At 32.0% G+C, this 20,705-nt stretch overlaps 1 protein-coding gene across 2 annotated transcripts in view; it reads right to left on the reverse strand.

Moving 5' to 3' along the window:
• Positions 1 to 8,587: 8,587 nt before the first annotated feature.
• LOC106793180 (kyphoscoliosis peptidase) overlaps positions 8,588 to 20,705 on the reverse strand; it is a 39,361-nt gene continuing 27,243 nt past the window's right edge. For both annotated transcript variants that reach the window (XM_014759890.1, XM_014759889.1), the window contains exons 3-12: positions 18,908 to 19,205; positions 13,117 to 13,233; positions 12,790 to 12,962; positions 12,021 to 12,261; positions 11,690 to 11,916; positions 11,383 to 11,604; positions 11,088 to 11,237; positions 10,697 to 10,886; positions 10,225 to 10,482; positions 8,588 to 8,968 (exon numbers count right to left, since the gene is read on the reverse strand). In XM_014759890.1, coding sequence (XP_014615376.1) covers positions 8,657 to 8,968; positions 10,225 to 10,482; positions 10,697 to 10,886; positions 11,088 to 11,237; positions 11,383 to 11,604; positions 11,690 to 11,916; positions 12,021 to 12,261; positions 12,790 to 12,962; positions 13,117 to 13,233; positions 18,908 to 19,205 — 2,188 coding nt within the window. In that variant the 3' untranslated portion in view covers positions 8,588 to 8,656. The remainder of the gene's footprint in view (positions 8,969 to 10,224; positions 10,483 to 10,696; positions 10,887 to 11,087; positions 11,238 to 11,382; positions 11,605 to 11,689; positions 11,917 to 12,020; positions 12,262 to 12,789; positions 12,963 to 13,116; positions 13,234 to 18,907; positions 19,206 to 20,705) is intronic.

Here is a 20,705-nt window from a genome sequence, read left to right on the forward strand (position 1 = left end):
AAAAAATAATAAAATAGAAGAAGAAAATTCAATCGATCGATATCTAATTTTATATTTTCGAATAAAAGTTAGACGGTTACGAACAATCCTGAGTGTTTAACACGATTTATGCACAAATGTTACATCCGACTATTTTAAAGTTTATTTTATTTATAGATCTATTTCTTTATCTATGTGAATACGAATACGAGAGTTTGCTTATGTATGTGTGTATGCGCGTTGTTAATCGAACGTTTAATCCAACTTTTCTTTACCGTGAATGAAAATGCTATTTCAAATGTTACAACGTTACCAATCAATGATTCTAAATAATTAAAACGTTATCTTTCATTTAAAATCTCCCGTTCGTTTAATAAACCGTACTTTCGCGTCCTTGTTTAGTTTCATTTAGAAAAGGAAGGAAGGAAGGAAGGATCGAAAAACAAAATAGTAATGCTAGATCGTAGAATTCATTCCATCATCAAATGACTTTTCCCTCACTTGGTTTAGAAACGTGTATCGAAAAACTGGCCGGCTGCATCTCTCTCTCTCTCTCTCTCTCTCTCTCTCTCTCTCTCTCTCTTTCTCAGCATTTTCCATTTCCTAAGGCCGCGTTATCGGTCCGTCGTCATCTCTCGAAAATCCTGAAACATCTGCCCCCCTTCGAAAAGAAACAAAAAAGAAAAATACGGATAGAAAGAAGTTGCACCGTTTCTTCTGAGATCAATTAATTTTTTCTTTCTCTTTTTTTTTAACAATATCTTTTTTTTACACGTCATTACGAAATAATGTATACGAGTGTCCGTGTGTGTGTGTGTATATTTAAATCGTCCAAAGTTAATCTTTCCCTATTGGTAATTTGCATTTGAAAATTGTACGTCAATGTTAGTTCGAAGAATTTTCGGTATGGCGTTCCATAGCTGAGAAATTTCGAGTACGACCAGTCTCATACCATGCATACCGTTAGCTCTCACCAAGAGTGAGCTAGAGATAGATAGATAGATAAATAGATAGAGATAGACGAATTGTGATTCGGATCTTTCAACCTTTCTCCCCTCCAAAGAGAACACAAAAAAAAAACATAGAAAAGATTAATTATTGATAAATCCGATTTAAAAATAAACCATTCTTGACTTTATTGAGATCATGAAAATATCATTAAATCCGTCGAGCCCGAACCCCATAAAATATAATAAGTTATCCCTCGTTGTCAGCTGATGTTGCGAAACGGGAACACAACCGAATTTGTAGATAAATATCGTGGTCGAGCGTGAAACCATCACCCTCCCACCCTATTATCTTTCTTTATGAAAAAGAAAAAAAAATAGTGAAAGAATTATATTTTTTCCGGTATTAAAAATAAATGACAATATTTTGTCTTTTGCAGGGAACGAAATGTCATTGCAAAAGTATGAGAAAGAGAAAGAGAGAGAGACAGATAGAAGAAATAAAACAAGTGACTCATCCGTGTAAAAAGAAGATGGGAGAGAGAAAAGGGCCCGTGGGATGGGAGGGGGGTGGTTCTATCGATGCTCTCGATATACATTTCGACTATCTCGAAAGTTTCTACGAGGGGTTGAACTGCTGTTGCTACTTGTGTGGGATTAGAAATACCCTAACACAGCCGGCATGCATTATAGATGCTCGCCTAGACTTCTGAGATTAGAAAAGCCGACTGGGCGTGAGGCAACCACCACCACTACCACTACAACCAACAACAATAACAATATCACCACCATAACTAACCCACCACCATTACTTTTCCCACTTTGACAAATGTTACTTACTTTCGTTCACGAAATCGCGATAACGTTTTCACCCCTCGTATAATACACCCACCCTTTTTTTCTTTGCCACTCGCGTTATTTCCAAAGAGAAAATGCAACACGAATCGTTACGTAATATATAATATTAGCGAAGATGCGGTTAGAGAGGTTTTTTTTTCTCTCGAATCCTGCACCCCCATCCCTACTCTCCTCCCCATCAATCATGCAAACGAAATATTCGAGGATGCGTGCCAAGACTGCTTAGGGTAGCTTCCTTCTAAATTATTTCTTCTTCTATATTTTTTCGCGTTTTACCACCCCCCACATTCCCACCTTTTTTTTTTTTACTCTTATTATAGAATTATCGAATTAATTTTCTATATCTCGGACGAATAATAATAATTATTGTTATATTTATATATATATTATTGTTTATATCGATGCAACGTGTATACGTTGTAAAAGTAGTAGTAAAAAAAGAAAAAAAATAAACGATCGAACAAATCTGAAAATAAATAGGATTTCCATTAACGACACAAAACATAATTATTATTTCGCGTATAATTCTAACGTTAAATAAATATTGAAACCGAGTATATTATAATCAAACCGCGGGAAATATTATTATTGACACACAGAAAGTTTAACGCGTTAAACTACGTCAATGAAAATTTGATTTGTCAAGTTAAATTTCGAAAAGTAAGTAAATAAGTAAGTAAGTAAGTAAGAACATATGTACATAGGACTCCTACCCTTATTACATACATCGACAATGATGATAGTTTATCTTTTAACAAACGAACTAAACGAGATCAAACGCCCCGAGTAATCAAAATAATGATTTCAAAAAGAAACATAAAAAAAAATAAAAAAAAGACTCTCGTCGTCCTATTTTCTATCCACAATTCTAGTCGAATACACGATCAACGTTTTCTACTTAACGTTACTCTTTCATTTTCCTTTTTTTTTTCTTCTCCTTCTCCTTCTCCTTCTTCTTCTTCTTCTTCTTCTTTCCAACCCCTCTACTCGCACTACTTTTTTTCTTCTCATTTTTTTGTCGTGTCATACCGTAGGTTGATTTAAAGGCACGGTAAGTGCGAGTAGATGGGGGATAGCAATTGGAATGGAAGGGTGGGAGTTGGGGGGTGAGTTTGGTTCGCGTTTGGCATTTTAAATGCCGAACGGTCTTTCGCCTTGTGGGTTTATCGGAAATTAGCCAAGCTTAACAGGTGTTCCCTTTCGCAAGGAGAATCAGCAATAGAGGGTGAATAATCAGGAGAGCCTCGAGTTATGTTCTTGAGTATGTGTGTGTGTGAGAGAGAGAGAGAGAGAGTCAATGTTCGATCGAGTCGAACGAGAACGTGTGTTTGCTTCCTGTCGATAGAGAAATTAACTCGAATTGGCTGAATCGATCGATCGATGACTAAAGACTCACTTTCTATCTCCTCTCTCACTCTCTCTTTTACACTTAATGCATATTCAAAGTGAACCAACCCTATGTAACAAACGCGTATTATCGATAGGAAAATTTATTCGATTCGTGTACCGCGAAGAATAATAATAATTTCAATATTATTTTCCTTTCCTTCGCGTATCGTGCATTACGATTTCAATTTTATTTCTTCTTCTTATATTTTTTCTTTTTTTTTTTGGTTTTCTCTTAATTAAATTTTAATTTTACGCCCCCCCCCCTGTTTTTTTAAGATAATTCGATTCTTTTTATTCATACGGTTTTCTAATGAAAAAAAATTAAGTTACTTGGCGTTGCTATTATGAACAAATTAATTGATTATTAATTCGCTAGGGAAAAATAATGTAAAACAAAAAGTTCGAATGATACCTTGATACTAACTTTCATTGAATATAAACAAAAAAATAATGCCCTCGCGCTCCTCCTCTCTTGGAAAAGCAAATAACTTTTTTTCCGAATAATTCTTTGCTGCTTTTTTCTTCTTTTCTTTTTGTTTTGTTTTCACAAATGCCCTGCTCTCGAGATAAAAATTTGCGTTGAGAAAAAGAAAAAAAACAAAAACAAATTATTATATTGCATAAAATAGAAATGTGTACACTAACCCCGCGCGCGTATATGCGAACTGTGTGATAAAATGAAATAAAATTCCCCCACACCCTCCCACCACCCCCCAAAAAAAAAAGATATTTCGTTAACCCTGTATATTACATAAACAATAAGAATTTATTCAACGTCATAAATTCTGATGTCCATTCTCTAATATTAAAAAAAAAAAAAACGTTTCTCACCTACCCCGCGTATCCCGTAAACACCAATAACTTAAGTAATAAGTATAAATACACACATATAATATATTCTAATGTATACGATCGTAAGAAATTAATGGGAGAAACGCGAGGGAAAACTGGCTAATTTGAAATTGCAATTCCTCTCGATGCGATATACGATAAATCTCATAGGAATTCCTAGATTGAATTGTTAAATTGTCCCACCGTTTCATGATAAAAATTTGCGAAACTAACGAACAAGAAGATGGAAGTTAAGAAAAACTTCTTTAACTCGTCCTCTCTCTCTCTCTCTCTCTCTCTCTCTCTCCGATTCCAAGTCAGTCGTATTCCGGAAGTTAGTAAAGAGTAGGAGGAAGAAGGGGGAGGGGAGGGGGGGGGAGATTGATGAAAAGGAGGGCAGGCCATTTAATTAATGCGCAAATAGCACTCTCTCTCTCTCTCTCTCTCTCTTTCTTTCTTTCTTACTTCTTTTCGTAGCAATTAGCTCGTCGAAAGGAATGAGGGAAATAAAAAAAAAAAAAAAAAAAAAAAAAAAAAAAAAAAAAAAAAGAAACGAAAGGAAAGTAAAGAAGGGGAGAAGAAAAGAAAAAACAAGATCCATACCGCAAATAACGATTCGTTCGTTGAACTAATGCACGAAGCGAATCCAATAATTACCTAGTTTTCATAATAACAACGTTCTCTCTCTCTCTCTCTCTCTCTTTCTCTCTCTCCTTCTCTTCTACCCCAACATTTTAACGTGGAAGAGGTAAAAAGTAGATAAACAAAAAATTAGAGAATAACGCGTTTGAGAAAACCCTTTTTCTTTATTTATTTCCTTTTTCTTCTTCTTTACGCGTTCTCTTTGCTAAACTTTTCCCCCAAAGCTTTCCCCGGGTTATATTTTCCACCAACGAATTCGTTTCTACGAGAGTTTTTAATCAGAAAAAGATGAATATATCTCTTTCTCTCTTTCTCGTTCTTACCTTTTTGTCTTTTTGACATATTAATTTATTTATTATAATATAATAATTGCATTCTTTTTTTTTTTGTTATCGTTCTCCCCTCCGTTTCGTTTCAATTCAAAGAAAATTCTTCGGCATTTCGTTTATTCGCAAAACATTTATTAACTCGTACGAAGAAGAAGAAGAAAAAAAAACAAAAAAACGGCAAGTTGAATAATATTATTTTTTACATTGTTCTTTAATATCATCATAATCTTAATGAATAAAAATATGAATTAATTATTACAATGTAGAAATGAATTGAATGCTTTGGTTGGCAAACGTTGGTCAATAAAAATCCACAAAATGAAATTTAATCGTTTATCTTCTTTTAAATGCGATTTCTTCGGCGATTTTTATGGAGATTTTATATAATATTCTTCCCCCATGAAATTGATATCCTCCTTACCTACTGTTAGGTACTACAAAACTCTGCAACGTTTGTAGCTCGTTGTTAGGACGATAGAAAAGATTTCTGTTGTATTATCATCCTAATTTCTATTATCAAACTCCTTGTCATTCAATTTAGTTTTTATTTTTATTTAATCTTTATACAAGAATCTCTCTCTCTCTCTCTCTTTCACTCTCTTTTCTATTTAATCAAATATCTAATATAATTATATTTATATTTTTTTTTAAATATATCCTTATAATACTAATATTTATAAAAAAAAAAGAAATTATTTTACATATCGGACTATATCGAAATGAATTAAAATAATAAACAAGGTGAGACAATAATTCATAAGCTCGGGTTAAACAAACGGTGAACAAAAACGGTCACACACCCACCTCATCTAATTCTTCTTCTTCCTCTTCTTCTTCTTCTTCTACTTCTTCTTCTTATTCTCCCATAAGCGTCGTTAGAATTTGTTTTATTAATAACAAAAAAAGATAGAAAATAAAATTAACAAGACAAAATAAAAACAATAGAATAAGTACGAACGAGAGATAGGATAAACTATAGCACCTCTATATCTGTTTCTTGGTTGTGTATGTATATGTATATGTGTGTGTGAATGTTGAAATAAACGTACGTGTTAGTGAATGGTTTCTCTTAAGAATCATTGCCACGGTGAAACTCCTCGTTGCGTTCTCATTTTCCAACTTATGTGTGCATCGTTTTGAAACGTTTTAGAATGGTATAACACACACGTGACTTAAGTATATAACGTGCATAAATAAACTTATGTACATGAACGTCGTAGACGAGCACCTTTTCGTATTTCCAGCCACCTCTAAAAAGCCTTGAAAAAAGAAAGAAAGAAAGAAAGAAAGAAAGAAAAAAGAAAAAAGAAAAAACAAACAAACGAGCCTGAGCTGCTTTAAATACGCTTTTTTGAAGGACGACGAATATTTCTTACGAAAGCGCATTTAACTTTTTTCCTTACATTTATATATGTATATGCGATTTTTATATTTTTATATATATTTAGGTTAACTTAAAGTCTCTCTACTCGTTTACTTGAAATTCTCTCTTCTGACTTTTAAATCCAATTTTTTAACGCAATACTTTGAAATCGTTCCTACGAAATTCGAGATACACATTTGTTGGAACGAGATCGATCATTATAAACGCATACTGATTTTAAATTTCGGAAAGTAATTGTTCTTTTTTTTCATTTGTTAATACTTCAATAAAATACGTGAATATGATCGAATTCGAGAAATTTTGTTCGTTTCTTAAATTATTACTGGTTTACTCGATGAATCGTCTCGTTGCATTTGAATGCAACGATCCTTGCGATAATAAAAATGTTTTTTGAAATAATTATTCAACGGATCGAAATGCAAAAAGATTCTAAATCACTTTTTTAAAGTGTCTCGTATCAGAATATCAAATGTTTTGAAGATTTAAAGCAAAGTTTCGGTATCGGTAAACGCGATTAACGAAAATATCTGGACCAAATAAACAAAAAAAAAAAAGACGAAATTACTTTCCGTACAATCCCCGATATACGTTTGCGCATTTTTTTTCTTTTCTTCTTCTTTTTTTTTTTTCTTTAGGTACCAACAGTAATAGGATTATAAAAATATTACGAGAACTCTTATTCTTATTGAATAAAAGTGCGTTTCTTTCTTTTTTTTATCTTCCTGAATATATTTTTCTTTTTTTTTCTTTTGTTTTTCCTTTTTTAATTTACGAGTAGATATGAAGAGATTAATCGGAAACGCTACGAGAATTATAAATTTAAAAAACGAATAGGAAAATATATAGATATATATATATATATATATAAATGAATAAATATTTTCAAATATATTGTTGCAATAACGATTAAAATACAGCAGGGGAAGATAGAGCAAAATATAAAAATATAAAGTGAGCCTCTTTTTATCGAGAGCTCGTAAAAAAAAAACAAAAAAAGAAAATGGAAGAAAAAAAACACAAATATATGTACAATGTGTACATATGTATTGTATCCGAACGCTTTTATTCGTCATTATAACGTGAAACTCGATACCACTACGATTTTATAGATTTGTATATGTATGTCTCTGTCTCTGTGTGTATTCGTTTTTTATAAAACCACTCGACAAAATATTTGATAAAAGCTTATGCTGTATTTTTCATCGCTACTCCAACAGGAAAATCATTTTTTTATCATACCAGCCGCACTTTCTACTATGACATACTAATTTCTTCATATCTATTGAAAAATTAAGTACCCTCTCTCTCTCTCTCTCTCTCTCTCTCTCTCTCTCTCTCTCTCTCTCTCTCTCTCTCTCACTCTCTCTTTCTCTCTGTTGTTAGATTTATGAAGTATTTAAATATTTCTATTAATCACTGTACACAAATCTCTGGAGGTAGCTCGTTAATTTTCTTCTTCCATCGTGTATCTAAATAAATAAATAATACTACTACTACTAATAATAATAATAATAATAACAATATTAATAATAATAATAATTTCTCTAAAACGTACGCGAAGGAAAATCCTTTTTCTCTCTAAAAAAAAAAAAGAAGAAAAAAAATAAACAAAAAAGGAAATAAAATTTCTAAATTCACAAATATGAGACAGGATTCGTAATCGTTGGTAAAAGTCATTACGTAACGACAAGTTTGAATAACATTGATTATCTTAATCTTTTTTTTTTTAAGTTGGTATAATTTTTGAGACGTGTTTCAAAAAGAAAAACAGAAAATAAAATAGAGAAAGAGAGAGAGAGAGAGAGAGAGAGAGAGAGATAAATAAATCGCACGTTGTCACCTGGATATTACCCGACCGGTTTATTCGAGAACTTAATTGCCACTTTTGTCGTAAGAATTTGAAATGAAAACAAGCGTTGGTAAGAAGAGACGGATGATGATTGTTAATGAACTCGTAGACGACTAATTAACGACGAGTTCTTCATTTCTATTCAAAAAAAAAAAACGGAAAGGGGGAAAGGATTATTCCCACTTCAAATATTGTTTGTGTTTTAAAAACAAACTAAAAGATCAAGAAGAAGAAGATAATCCGTGCGAGAGAGAAAGAAAGAAAGAAACGAATAATTAAAAAAAATAAAAAAAAAAATAAAAAAATTTGTATAAAAATTATTCTTCTTATTATTATTTTGGTCATACCAGGAGAAAAGAAAATTCTTCTTCTTTTTTTGTTGTTGTTGTTTTTCTCTTCCCTTCTATTCTATTCTATTCTATTCTATTCTATTTTCTCATCTCTCTTATCAATTACGTTTGCTCGAATTGATGAGATACTTGCAACAATGGGTCAACAAGTGTTTTTCACCGGTAACGTCGTGCTGCGTTGTAGTTGGTCCGTTTGATTCTCTCGTGTAAATATCTAAACCGTATTGTCCTTCCTCCGGGAAACTTATCGAAAAAGTTACCGCGTCGTCGTCTGCTATCGAATGCGCAACAAACTTCGACAATCTTTTTTCTTCTATGCCATTTTTGTGCAGGGTCGCCATGAAATCGGTCAACGGTCGCGACATCCGAAATTGTATTTCCAATTCTCGTCCTGCGAATACTAAAGCTTCCTACAAATAAAAAAACAAAAGGGAAAAACAAAAATAAAAAATGAAAATCGTTATACAATATCGAAAATATGTGAATTAATTGCGAATAAATAAAAAAACATATATATATATATATATATATTTTAAAATTAAAAAAAAGAATTATTTTCTTTTTGTCATATGTGTGTGCAGAACAAAAGTGAAACTCGCGAGATTATCGTATAGAAAATGATTGATACGTTTCACGTTTACAATGAGTATCTCTTAAAATACATTTAATATAACACATATAAAAGTTTTATTTATAAAAACTAATACGAAAGTAATGTATCTCTTCGTACATTAATATATCTGTAAAAATAATTTGTTCCTGTCCTAACAATTGGACATCCTTTGTGTTTTGACTATAATTTAAATATTATTTAATATCACACACAGAATATAAGTTTTATAATATTCATTAAAAGTAAGAACACGATGCAAAGTAAATTTGTTTAAAAATTACCTATATATCTCGAATAAACAATTTTGATTAGATATTGTATCAGATGAAAATATTCAACTCAATGTAATCACTGTGAATTGGGAACGTTAAAACAATTAAAAATATTATTAAAATAAAGTACTGCGTTCAATTGACCTTAATTAATTGTTAATTAATCGAAAAAAATGTATATTACAATTTAAAAGCACTGAGTGTATGTTCGGAGCACCGTCCTCCTCGAAATTCCCCTTGAGACTGGCGCGTTGTCCTCTGTCAAAGTTCTTTTATTGAATATTGTTTTGATTACTTTCCAAACGTAATTTTCATCACACAGACATGCGTATAAGCCATATAAACAACATTTAACAAAAAAACTTTAACAGAAGACAATGACCCAATAAAACGGTGAATTTCGAATAATAACAATACATCGATTTTATACTAGATGTTTTCAAACAACAATATACACTTTGTTCGATTAATTAACAATCATTTAAGATATATAGAACATTTCCCCACTCAACTCATCCTTCCACATACGCAAACGCATCTCTCCAAAAATTATCGATCGATTGTCGATGCACTCTTGCACTTGCACAAAATATTATATTATATTTCAAATATTATTTCACATTTACACGTCGACAATTTAAGTTAACAATTATCAGCATCGTTTTTTTACTACATGTGGAAAGAGGAGGGAGGGTGGGGGTGGGAGAGCGAAAAAGAAAAAAAAGTATAAATTGGGTTAAGAGAAAAAAAATGTAAAAAAGGAAAAATAAAAAACAGAAACCTGATGAGTGATCGGTATCAATCCAAATAGTCTGGTAGCCTTGGTAGGACCCCACTCGCCACTGGCACAATCCGGAAGTGGCACCATCACCGTCTGAAGTTCCTCGCAAGCGATTTTAAATTTGCACACGCTCTTAAACTTCATTGGCTCACCCGTCAAGTACTCCTTAGGCGTGACCGCGTTCGCAAATATGTCCAAGAGGAATGCACCCGAGCATGGGGCGTGCACTCGAAATGCAACGATATTACCAACGACCGACTGCAAATATTTATCCGATCGATCACTTCAATCATTTCAATCATTTTATATATATATATATTGATCGTAATTACAAATTATAAGAAGAAAAGACAAATATGTATGAAATCGTTTTACAAAATGACACTTTTGGAAAATGAAGTTAATCGTTTGTTTTTGTTGTTAAGATTGACGAAAACAATTTTCTATACGTTTGATTTATATTATTTCTTACCTGCATGACGAAACGTTTCAAAGAGACCCCGTCGTATCCGTCCCCATCGTTATCGTAAAATTTGAGATTATAATGAAAAATGAGGGACGATTGCATGTGTGCGGGCATCGCTATTCTTACGGTCGCAGCACCGGTCGAATCCGTATACATAACGGCATTTGTGTTCGTATCCGGAAAATAAAGGCCATATCTGCAAGCACAGAATTTATACGAAACGGTACTTTTCGTCGAACGGTTTGTACACGTCTCTTTCGTTGTAATGGGCGTTGTGTTGGTTCGATCCTTTTGATCTTTCATATCGTTTATTAATTATATCGTGTAAATAATTCTGATTTATTTCTATTTCTTATCTATCTATCTAACGATTTATAGATTAATTGTCAAAATTTACCTGAAGAATAACGATCGTACGAATGGTAATTCTTCGAAATCTTTTAACGTGATCGGTTGTTTCAGCAATTGCCAATCCTCTTGTAACGGGAAAAATTCGTAAATGAATTCTCTCGGATCCGTGAGAAAATAATGATCGTCGTATTCGTACCTAAATCATATTTATTTAACGTTTAATCATAATTCAAAGATATCGAATCAATATTGATTAATAAATAATCATTGATTTGTTTTATCTTATCCAACTTCAGGATATATATACTAGATAAGATTTCAACATAGTATTCGTGTAATACCTTAAACTATCGTTTTTAGCTTTTGGTTGACCAGGACGTGGAACTTCTTTGGCATTTACGAGATGTCGAGCTCCCCAATTGCACTGAACGAATCTCCACGCACCGGCAACGTAAACTGCGTTCCAACTATTCCTGAACCTGTTATCCTCGAAACATACACCTGGCTGATAACCGGCAGATTTACTGTAACCTTTGATAACCACGCAATGCAAGCCAGCGTAACTAGAACAATAATATATTCATTTAATTAACAATCATAAATATATATCAAAAAAGAAAATTCGTTAACTTTTGTTTTAGATTCTACCTGCAGAGTCGTTTAAAAAGAACGTGATAACTCTCGGTACCATGTTTGATTCCTCTCAAAAGTCCCATAGGCGTGTCGCCTCTCAAATTTTCATCAAATTGCATGGTATTTAAATTCTTAACGGTAATCCATCGAAATATCGTTCTTGCCTTTTCGATATCCGAGCCACATCTGCTAACCAATTGACGTACCAAATCTGTAAACGTCTTTTGATCTTCTTGAGCGACCTATCGAACAAATATTATTCTCAAAATAATAATAATTAAATGTATATATCGATTAAACATTTGTTCTTCATTTTTTTTTTTTTATGGGACGAGTTTATTCTCACCGAGATCGCAATTTGGTCCATATCCGCAAATTCCATGGGATCGTTGTAAATGTGATACTTAGCTAAAGCCGGTGGTTGGGGTGGAGGTGCTCGTGATGGATAGGGGGGTGGTGCTTCTTGTGTATAACCGTCACCCTCGTCAAGATACAAACTCTCTTGAAGCATATACTCGCTTCTTGCCTCGTTTATTAACTCCAACATTTCGGAACTTTGTTTCTCGACCAATGCTGCCGTTGCAGCTCTATAAATTAACACAATAATAACTAATAATAAATATAAATCAATAAATCAATTCAATTGTATCAATGTAAAAATGTAATAATAATAATAGGTGTTATAGTTTTATTTATTTTTCAATCTGATTTCATATGATTTTATTTTCTATTTTTAATAAATAAATCAATTCAATTGCATCGAAGTTATCATCGTAAATGTAAAAACATAACGGATGTTAGTTTTTATTTGTTTTTAAATTTAATTTCACATTTAATAAGATTATTTTTTGTTTCCGAATAAAGAAAATTGCAATTTTATTTAACAGACAGGGGTCATTCGTTATGGAACATAATTTGCGAAACGGATATATTTCTGGTTTTTCATTAAAATAATGTACCGTGGTAATAGTTAATTAGAGAATCGTTGGTAAGTTGATTGGTAGGGGTTCTGTTCTATTCTAAATAAACGCTCGACATTAACCGAGTATTATGTAAGTAAGACATCACTTTAATGATAAACCATCTGCCATCTTAATTAGATAATATAAACTTACCGCTCGTGCTCCAACATTTTCCTCGTGAGACTTTCCTTCTTTTTGTCTCTCCTAAGAGTCATGTTTTTCTCCAAGTCTTCCTTCTCCTGTTGAAATTGTTGGGTACGCGTTCTTCCTCCCTTCTCTCGTTCCCATCTTGCCGATAATTGTTCCAACTCCTTCTCCCATTCGTCCTTTTTTTTTTATTTTATTTTTTATATTCCCATTTGATTAAGTTAACAAAAAATGTTATATATATATATATATATATATATGAATAATTTTGTTTACAGAGGTAAATCAATAATAATAATAATAATTAAAAATAAAGTACAGTCGTATACGTACTCTGAATTCTTCTCTGATTCGTCGATCCTCCTCTTCTCGATAATGAGCAAACTTTCTGTACAAATCATCTTCCTCTTTACGATGTTTCATCTCCAAACGCGTTTGCTCGTCTCGATCCTGTTAACAAATATTATTCATTTGTTTATTTCTTTTTGTTTGTTTCTATAATATAAGCGTACACAATCACATTAAATGAAACATTTTTATTTATAAGGTATAATTGGTAATGAATTGAGAAAAATATTGAACTTTGTACTTTTGAATAGAAAATGAAAAAATATTCTATGTTTTGTCAGATCAAATGAAGGTTTATCTTTGAACGTGGATTGAAAAGTTTGTCAACCCATAAGAATGTTAAAATTCAATTGAAAACTAACAAATTTGTCGAGGAAAGCAAACATCTGTTTCACATCGTTCACCAAATGAATCGTTTCGAGGACATCCAAGTCCTCTCGAAGTCTCCTAATCATTGAACCTACTCTTCCGATAAGTTTGATGGTTTTAGACTTTTCCTTTAATTGCACGGGGATAGAAAATTTGGAAAAGTTTTCTCTGGCACGTTCAAACTAACACTGTTTCTAACATTAACTTCTAACCGATCGATTCTGTCTATCAATAACAGGTTTTTCTACTGCAGGTTGCAATTAAACCCCATCGTTACTATACTATAGAATATTATTTATACTTATACGTACATAAATATATACACACATACATATAGGTAATACTGAAGACATTGAGAAACTTACACAGAGATAGGTATAAAAATTCACAGAAATAGACAACGTGTTAAACGTTTTTATATTCTTTATTTGTCACATTGAACGTTCGTACCTAAAGTAGTAGCTTGGTCGTCAAGTTTTTATTAAAACTACTTTCACAGGTTGGTTACTGCTTTCTTCTATCTATCATCTAGATCTCTTTAAAGAGAGTTCTATTTTCGATAATTAATCTCGTTTCGATTTGGAAAAATTGATAATCTAAGAAAGAGTTGGATAATTTTTATTTTTTTCCATTCAAATATATATATATATATGCAATTAGAGAAAATCGTGTGTGGTCTACTTAGATAATAATATTTTTTTCTGATTCTTCAAAATAAAAGTAATAGAAAAGAGAAGGCAATGATTTTGTTTTTATTTTTTCCTCGCACAAATGTACATTCTATCGGAAAATTCAATTCTATTTTCTAGAATAAATCCTTCTCTCTTTTTCCTTTTATATTTGTAAATGTGAGAAATAAAAAATAGCAAAGAAAAGAAAATTTGTGTGTCGCATAAAAATACACATATACGTATATAAATATAGATTATTTTTTATTATTTACGCGAAGGAGAAAATGATAAAAGAGGATACACAATTTTCTTATTATTATCGATATTCGATTTTCGAGATTGTCCAAAAATTCAAAAGCAACGAATTGACTTCTTTTTTCTGTCGACAAAAAGTTCATTTTGAAATAACATCGTTGATTCTATAACAGTAATTTCGTCGTGTGGGTTACGTTACCGAGCGTTGCTATGAAGAAATGGCAAATAGAGAAAAAGAGAGAGAAATAGAGAGAGAAATAGAGAGAGAAAGAGAGAGAAATACCCACGCAACGATTACGTCACACACATACGAACACGTTCGTTCGAATAACCACGAATGAGAATAAGGTGAGAACCAAGAACATTGGCTTTTCTACGAAAGCAAGTACCTCCACAACTTATAAATACATCATTTTCTTTCCTACACCTTTCTTTTATTCTTTTTTCTTCTTCTTATTCTCAATTCAATATCGGTGATAGACAAAAAAATATATGAATAAAACATTCCATCCTTATCTTCTGTTCTCTACGTTTTATTAATTCTGTTATAGTTGTGTGTGTCTACGCGAATACAAATTCTATATTTAATTCTCCTGTTTTTTTTTCTTTCTAATCAAGATATCATAATACTTGAATGATGTTCGAATAATGAACAACGAAGAATAATCAAAAATGTTTGCATAAATTATTTGATTTTTTTATCTTCCATATTCGTTATTCGTAAAATTCGATTAAAATAAAAATATTGTATAAATGTCTATGTCTCTATGAGTGTGTGTGTGTGCTTGCATATGTAAACGTAATTAATAATTATTCTTAAATACGATTTTCATTCGTAAATTTGTCTCTCGAATTAAAAAAAAAAAACATTGTGTTTCTTACAAAACGCAAATTTAAAATTGCATTATTGTTTTTTCCTTTTACAAATTAGGATTCGAAAATAAGAAGAAGAAGAGGAAGAAGAAAAGATAAAAAAAAAGGGGGAAGTTAAAACTCGTGCATTTAAATACGAATCTTGTTGTAATTTTGTAATTAGAATCAACAACGGAAATGATTCGCTTTCGCATGGTGAACATAAAGAAAGCTCTTCCTTCCTTCCTTCCTTCCGCTTTCGAAGTATCAGGAAAAGCAAAGGAGAAAAGTTATTGCACGCTACTCTGCGCTTCCTCGTATTAACGATTTGAGTAACGAGGGAAACTCATTGTCTTGTTTTTATCTTTTTTTATTTTCCTTTTTCCTAACCAAGGAAGAAAAGAATCTTGGCTTGAGAATTTATCGATTTTGTAGAATATCTTCTTACTCAAGAAAAGTGAGCCTCCTCCCACCCCCCAAGAAATCTTCTATAAAAGAAGAAGGGGGCCATGGGGGAGGTGGGGGTGTGGGAAGAAACTAGGTTTTCTCTTCGAGTATTTTTCTTTCTATTCTTAAAACGTGATTCGTAATCTTATTATAAAAAAAAACGAAATAATAAAATAAAAAATTAATTAAAATAAATATTTATATACGTTTGCTTATTAATAAGTATAGTAAATTATTCTGTCGAATGCATAATACACACACATACACGTGTTTTATTTTTGCTTCCTCGTCTTGAAAATAAAATGAAAAATTAGTAATACAATATTGATCATTAAAATAGTTAACACCGTTAATAATAATAATTTGTTTGATTTTTCTATAACACCATTCATAGATGAATTTAGATATTTCATATAAATACGATAAATAAAATACGTGCATATTATACAGGTGTAGGTGATACACGGTGATGAATATATTAAATGAAAAAGAAAAAAGGAATATAAATTAAAATCGTAATCACCTACGCTATATTATATCGAAATCTCATTTGAATGAAATATCCGGTATTGGTATTAACTTACAAAAAAAAAAAAAAAATAAAAAATCTGTCGAGAATAAACGTAATACACGCGCGTGTATCTCGCGTCATCGGTGCCCACGTTGTTTTTCGTTCCTTTTACGCATACCCATACATAGTATGGTGTCTCTCTTTCTTTCTCATGGCATTCACAAGATATCTCACAAAATGGCAATCCACCAAATCGTATTTTGCTGAACAAGCAACACGCGAAAGCGGATTATAAGAGAAAACGTTTCGATAGTAGACCGACTAGCGGTTTGTTCTTCTCCTCCACCTCCTCCTCCTCTTCTTCTTCTTCTTCTTCTTCTCTTCCCCATTTGCAATTCTTCAAGAGACCCCACGATGGGAAAAACGGCAAACTCATTTTCATGTAAACATCGTCCCCCTACGTTACACATTCCACCAATCAAAACCGATCGGAAACATTTCAACGAATCGATGTGAAATTTTGTTCTTTTTATTTGGACTTTTTTTTGCTTTTTTTTTTTTTTCAGTTTTTTTTTTTTTGTAAAGACATCGACCATTTTTTTCTGTCTGTCTGTCTGTCTCTCTCTCTTCCTTTCTTTCTTTCTTCAAAGTTCCTCACAGAAACGCACGTAGGATTCCACGCTCGTCGCCTCTTGAAACTTCCAGGACCGGTTTACACTCCGAGAACGATTTATCTCCAGCATTTTTTTGTTTTCTTTTTATATTTTTTACTTTTTTTTTCTTGTTACTCTTTCCAAGTCGGACGAATGGTGGGAGCACAGATGAAAATAATAAAAAAAAAAACTGGAAGGAATTATTAGAAAAGAAAATGATTAAACTTATTTCGGATCTTTCTGTTTTTTTTCTTTTTAGTTGTTTTTCTTACGAGAAGAAAGTAGCAACTCACTCTTATCGCATATTTTATCGTATTGAAAAATACGATTTTTTTTGTTTTATGTGTTTTCATTTAAGAAACAAAATGATGATCGATGATCGTGCAGTTTCTATAATTTAAATAAAAATTCCAAAATATATAATATATATCGGAATTTTTATTTACTAATTATAAACGTAATGTTTTCTGTGTTTTTGGTAATCTTCTTATTGATCCAAAAAAAATGTTAATTATTGTTTAATATGTGACACATGAAATATATCGTATGTTTTAATAACACGCGAATATAACGAACGATCGTTTTTATAAAATCGGTAGGATAAAAAATATCATCGTTTTATGGGAAACCTATGCGTGTGGTAGAAAAAGAAGAAGAAGAAGAAGAGTACCGCTAGAGAATCGCAAGTAGAAACATTTATGCGTTTTAATATACAGAACCTGTTTAAGATAACGTCGAGGATAAGATCGTCTATCTATTATAAATAAGTTTCTCATATATAATACGCGAATATTTATATATCTAACATAAGAAAAATTCAAATATTTTTTTACCTAACATAGAAAACAAAAATAAAAATGTATTCATTATTTTCCTATCATTTATTCGGTCAATTTTATTCTAATCATAAATAACAAAACATTGACTATTAATAAGCAATTCTTCTAGTTATATATATATGTTACCGTCATAGCCAGAAATCCGCCACTGTTAGTAATTCCATTACGATAAAGTTTTGGTAAATATTTTTTATATTAAAAGTAAATAGATTTTAATGAAACTTATATTAAATTAAAGTACACTCTTTTATCTACCCGTAAAATACCATATCGAGTTATAAATTTAGCATATAAAGTTCAGAAAATGTCAGAGAATGCAATGCTGTAAATTGTGCATCTTTGCAATTTCTTTGAAAAGTTTCGCTAAATATTTTTTATACTTTTTGCAAATGGATTTTAATGATTTTTATATTAAATTAAAGTACACTCTTTTGTCTACGCGTAGCATACCTTTTTGAGATATAAATCGATTTGCAAAGGTTTCAAAAAATTGTCAGAGAATGATGAAATAAATAGACGAGCTGGCATCTGAATTATTTCCAATTAAAAACAAATAATTTCTTATTTAACATTTATATAATAAGCAATATATTTTGTTCGTTCGCAACCGATCTGTCGGATTGATTAGGGATTAAAAAAAAAAAAAGATAAAAAAAAAGACATTATAACGTTTGAATTGTTGAATTATTTCATGGTCGTGAGCGGAACACGCGAGGAGTATTTGCTCGATGGAAAATAAGGAGGCCGCGTGCAAGAGTGGTTCGAGTCGAACGAAGAGGGACTCGACATAGTAAACTCTCTCGTCCTAATACGGCGATGACCACAGGCTCTCCTCAAACCACCCCCCGATTCCCCTCAACCCCCATCTCTCGTGCCAAGAGAACGTAACACACACACGTGCCCAAATACAAGCGCAAACGTAACGCGTTACGCGTTCGCAGAGTAGTCTTTACGTATTTTACACATACACACACACATTCGTGTATAATATTTTACTACGTACACGTACACACGAGAAGTACATATAGAAATACATAATAGGTGAATTCAAAGTAGTCCTACGTATTTTACACAAGCATATACACACATACTTATTCATGGATAATATTTTTTACTCTATGTACACATAGACGCGTACACACATATAGAAATATATACATAATAGGTAGAATGACTCACCAGATAATAATCGATGGGTTTCTCGCGAGCCTTGCTATAACCCTTTTGAAGTTCCGTTTGCTTGAGAGCATGCGCAATGTGTAACGCGCTAGCATCGAATCTACCATACTGGTAACTTCCGTCCTGTGCATGATGATTATGGTGATGATGCTGTTGATGGTGGCTGTTATACGGAGACGATGCACCACCGCTACCACCCCCGTGATAATCTCTCCCTTGGGACGACGAATTCGTAGCTGGGGGTGAACCGTGTCCGTTCAAGTGCCTACCATAATTAGGCGAGTCTACGTTATCGTAACTGCAACCATAAATCATATAGGGGTGGGTGTGTGTGTGTGTATACTTTTGTCAAAAATTATTTTTTCAAAATTATTTTTGTTTTATTTATTCTTCGTATTTTTTTTTACATCACGATCGTCTTATCTCGAAATAAAAAAAAAAGGAACAATCCTACGAAGAATTAAATAAAAATATATATATATAAACGTAGATAAAATAATTTTTATCTGATTTTTTGTTTTGTTTCAGTATATAGCGTGCAGATAGAAGAATCCACATAACTTCTCTAGCGTAAAATTAATTTTATTGTGCAAGCAACAGGTAGAAGAGTATCGTTTAAATAGTAAGTGCGCCTACGTATAGTTAGTATCGGCTTAGTTAGCAGCAACGTGTTCTACTCGTAATATATAATTATTAGTATATGTGGGTGTTGTATGTGTATTAGTTTGAATAGTATTATATTCCATCTCTTTCTATATCTGACTATGAATGCACGAAGTTGTCCTTCGATTTGAAACTTGGTGTAACACGTTTTAATGAGAAAAGGCAGGCAGTCGCGTTTAACGTTTCTCTCGGCATCCCTTACAATTCTAAATACCTGCCAAGTTGTTCTTCCACACACACAGACACACATATACATCATAATCCATTCGATTCTATTCCTATCTACAAATACAATCAAACGGAGAAATGTTTCTTAATTAATTTATAATTATTGAAACGTTACGCGAAAGATTTTAACAATCATCGGTATCGTTAAACACCATTACCGAATATATAATAGCTTTTTTTTAATCTAAATATTTGTAATTAATAATATTTTGAGAGAGAAAAAACTTTTACAACCGATTCATTCTCGCGATAATTTTGTGCGCAAATTGTAGCACACAGTGTACTTGTTTATTGGTCAAACTTTTAGCCGATGGCGTATTTATCTACGTATCGTATATATAAAAATCATTCGTATGAAAAACGTTCGAGGTGTGTATATAAAACATCGTGAGAAAAATATTCTCCACCTCTGTCTATTTCTGACGTGTTACGAAGTAACAACACAGTTCCTCGGGAGGTCGTTCATTCACTTATATATGATGTAGATATGAACTCCCTCTTTCTATCTCTCTCTCATACACACAGAAGTAAAAATACATACTATCGTGTTATACATGCATGGAAATAAAAAAAAAAAAAAAAAGGAAAAAAGATAGAAGGAGAGAACAACGCCTACGTACTAAACAACAAACAACGAGAAATATACGGGAAGGATGAAAAGTTTGTATATCCGAGCTTCGTTTTTATACGAATCCCAAAAATTTCTAGTTGATTTTCAAAATTAATTACAACGTGTACTCGTTGTACCGTGTACAAACGTGACTTTCTAAAACATCAATTCGCGGTAGGAAAAAAAAAGAAAAAGAAAAAGAAAAAAAAATGCAGGAGAAAAATAATTTTTTTTTTAAATAAAAAAGAACAACGACGAGTTAATACAAACAACGCGAGAAAAATATATATATATATA

Source organism: Polistes canadensis, unplaced genomic scaffold (genome assembly GCF_001313835.1).
Source record: "Polistes canadensis isolate GaletaPanama2010 unplaced genomic scaffold, ASM131383v1 scaffold_12, whole genome shotgun sequence".
Classification (NCBI taxonomy): Eukaryota; Metazoa; Arthropoda; class Insecta; order Hymenoptera; family Vespidae; genus Polistes; species Polistes canadensis.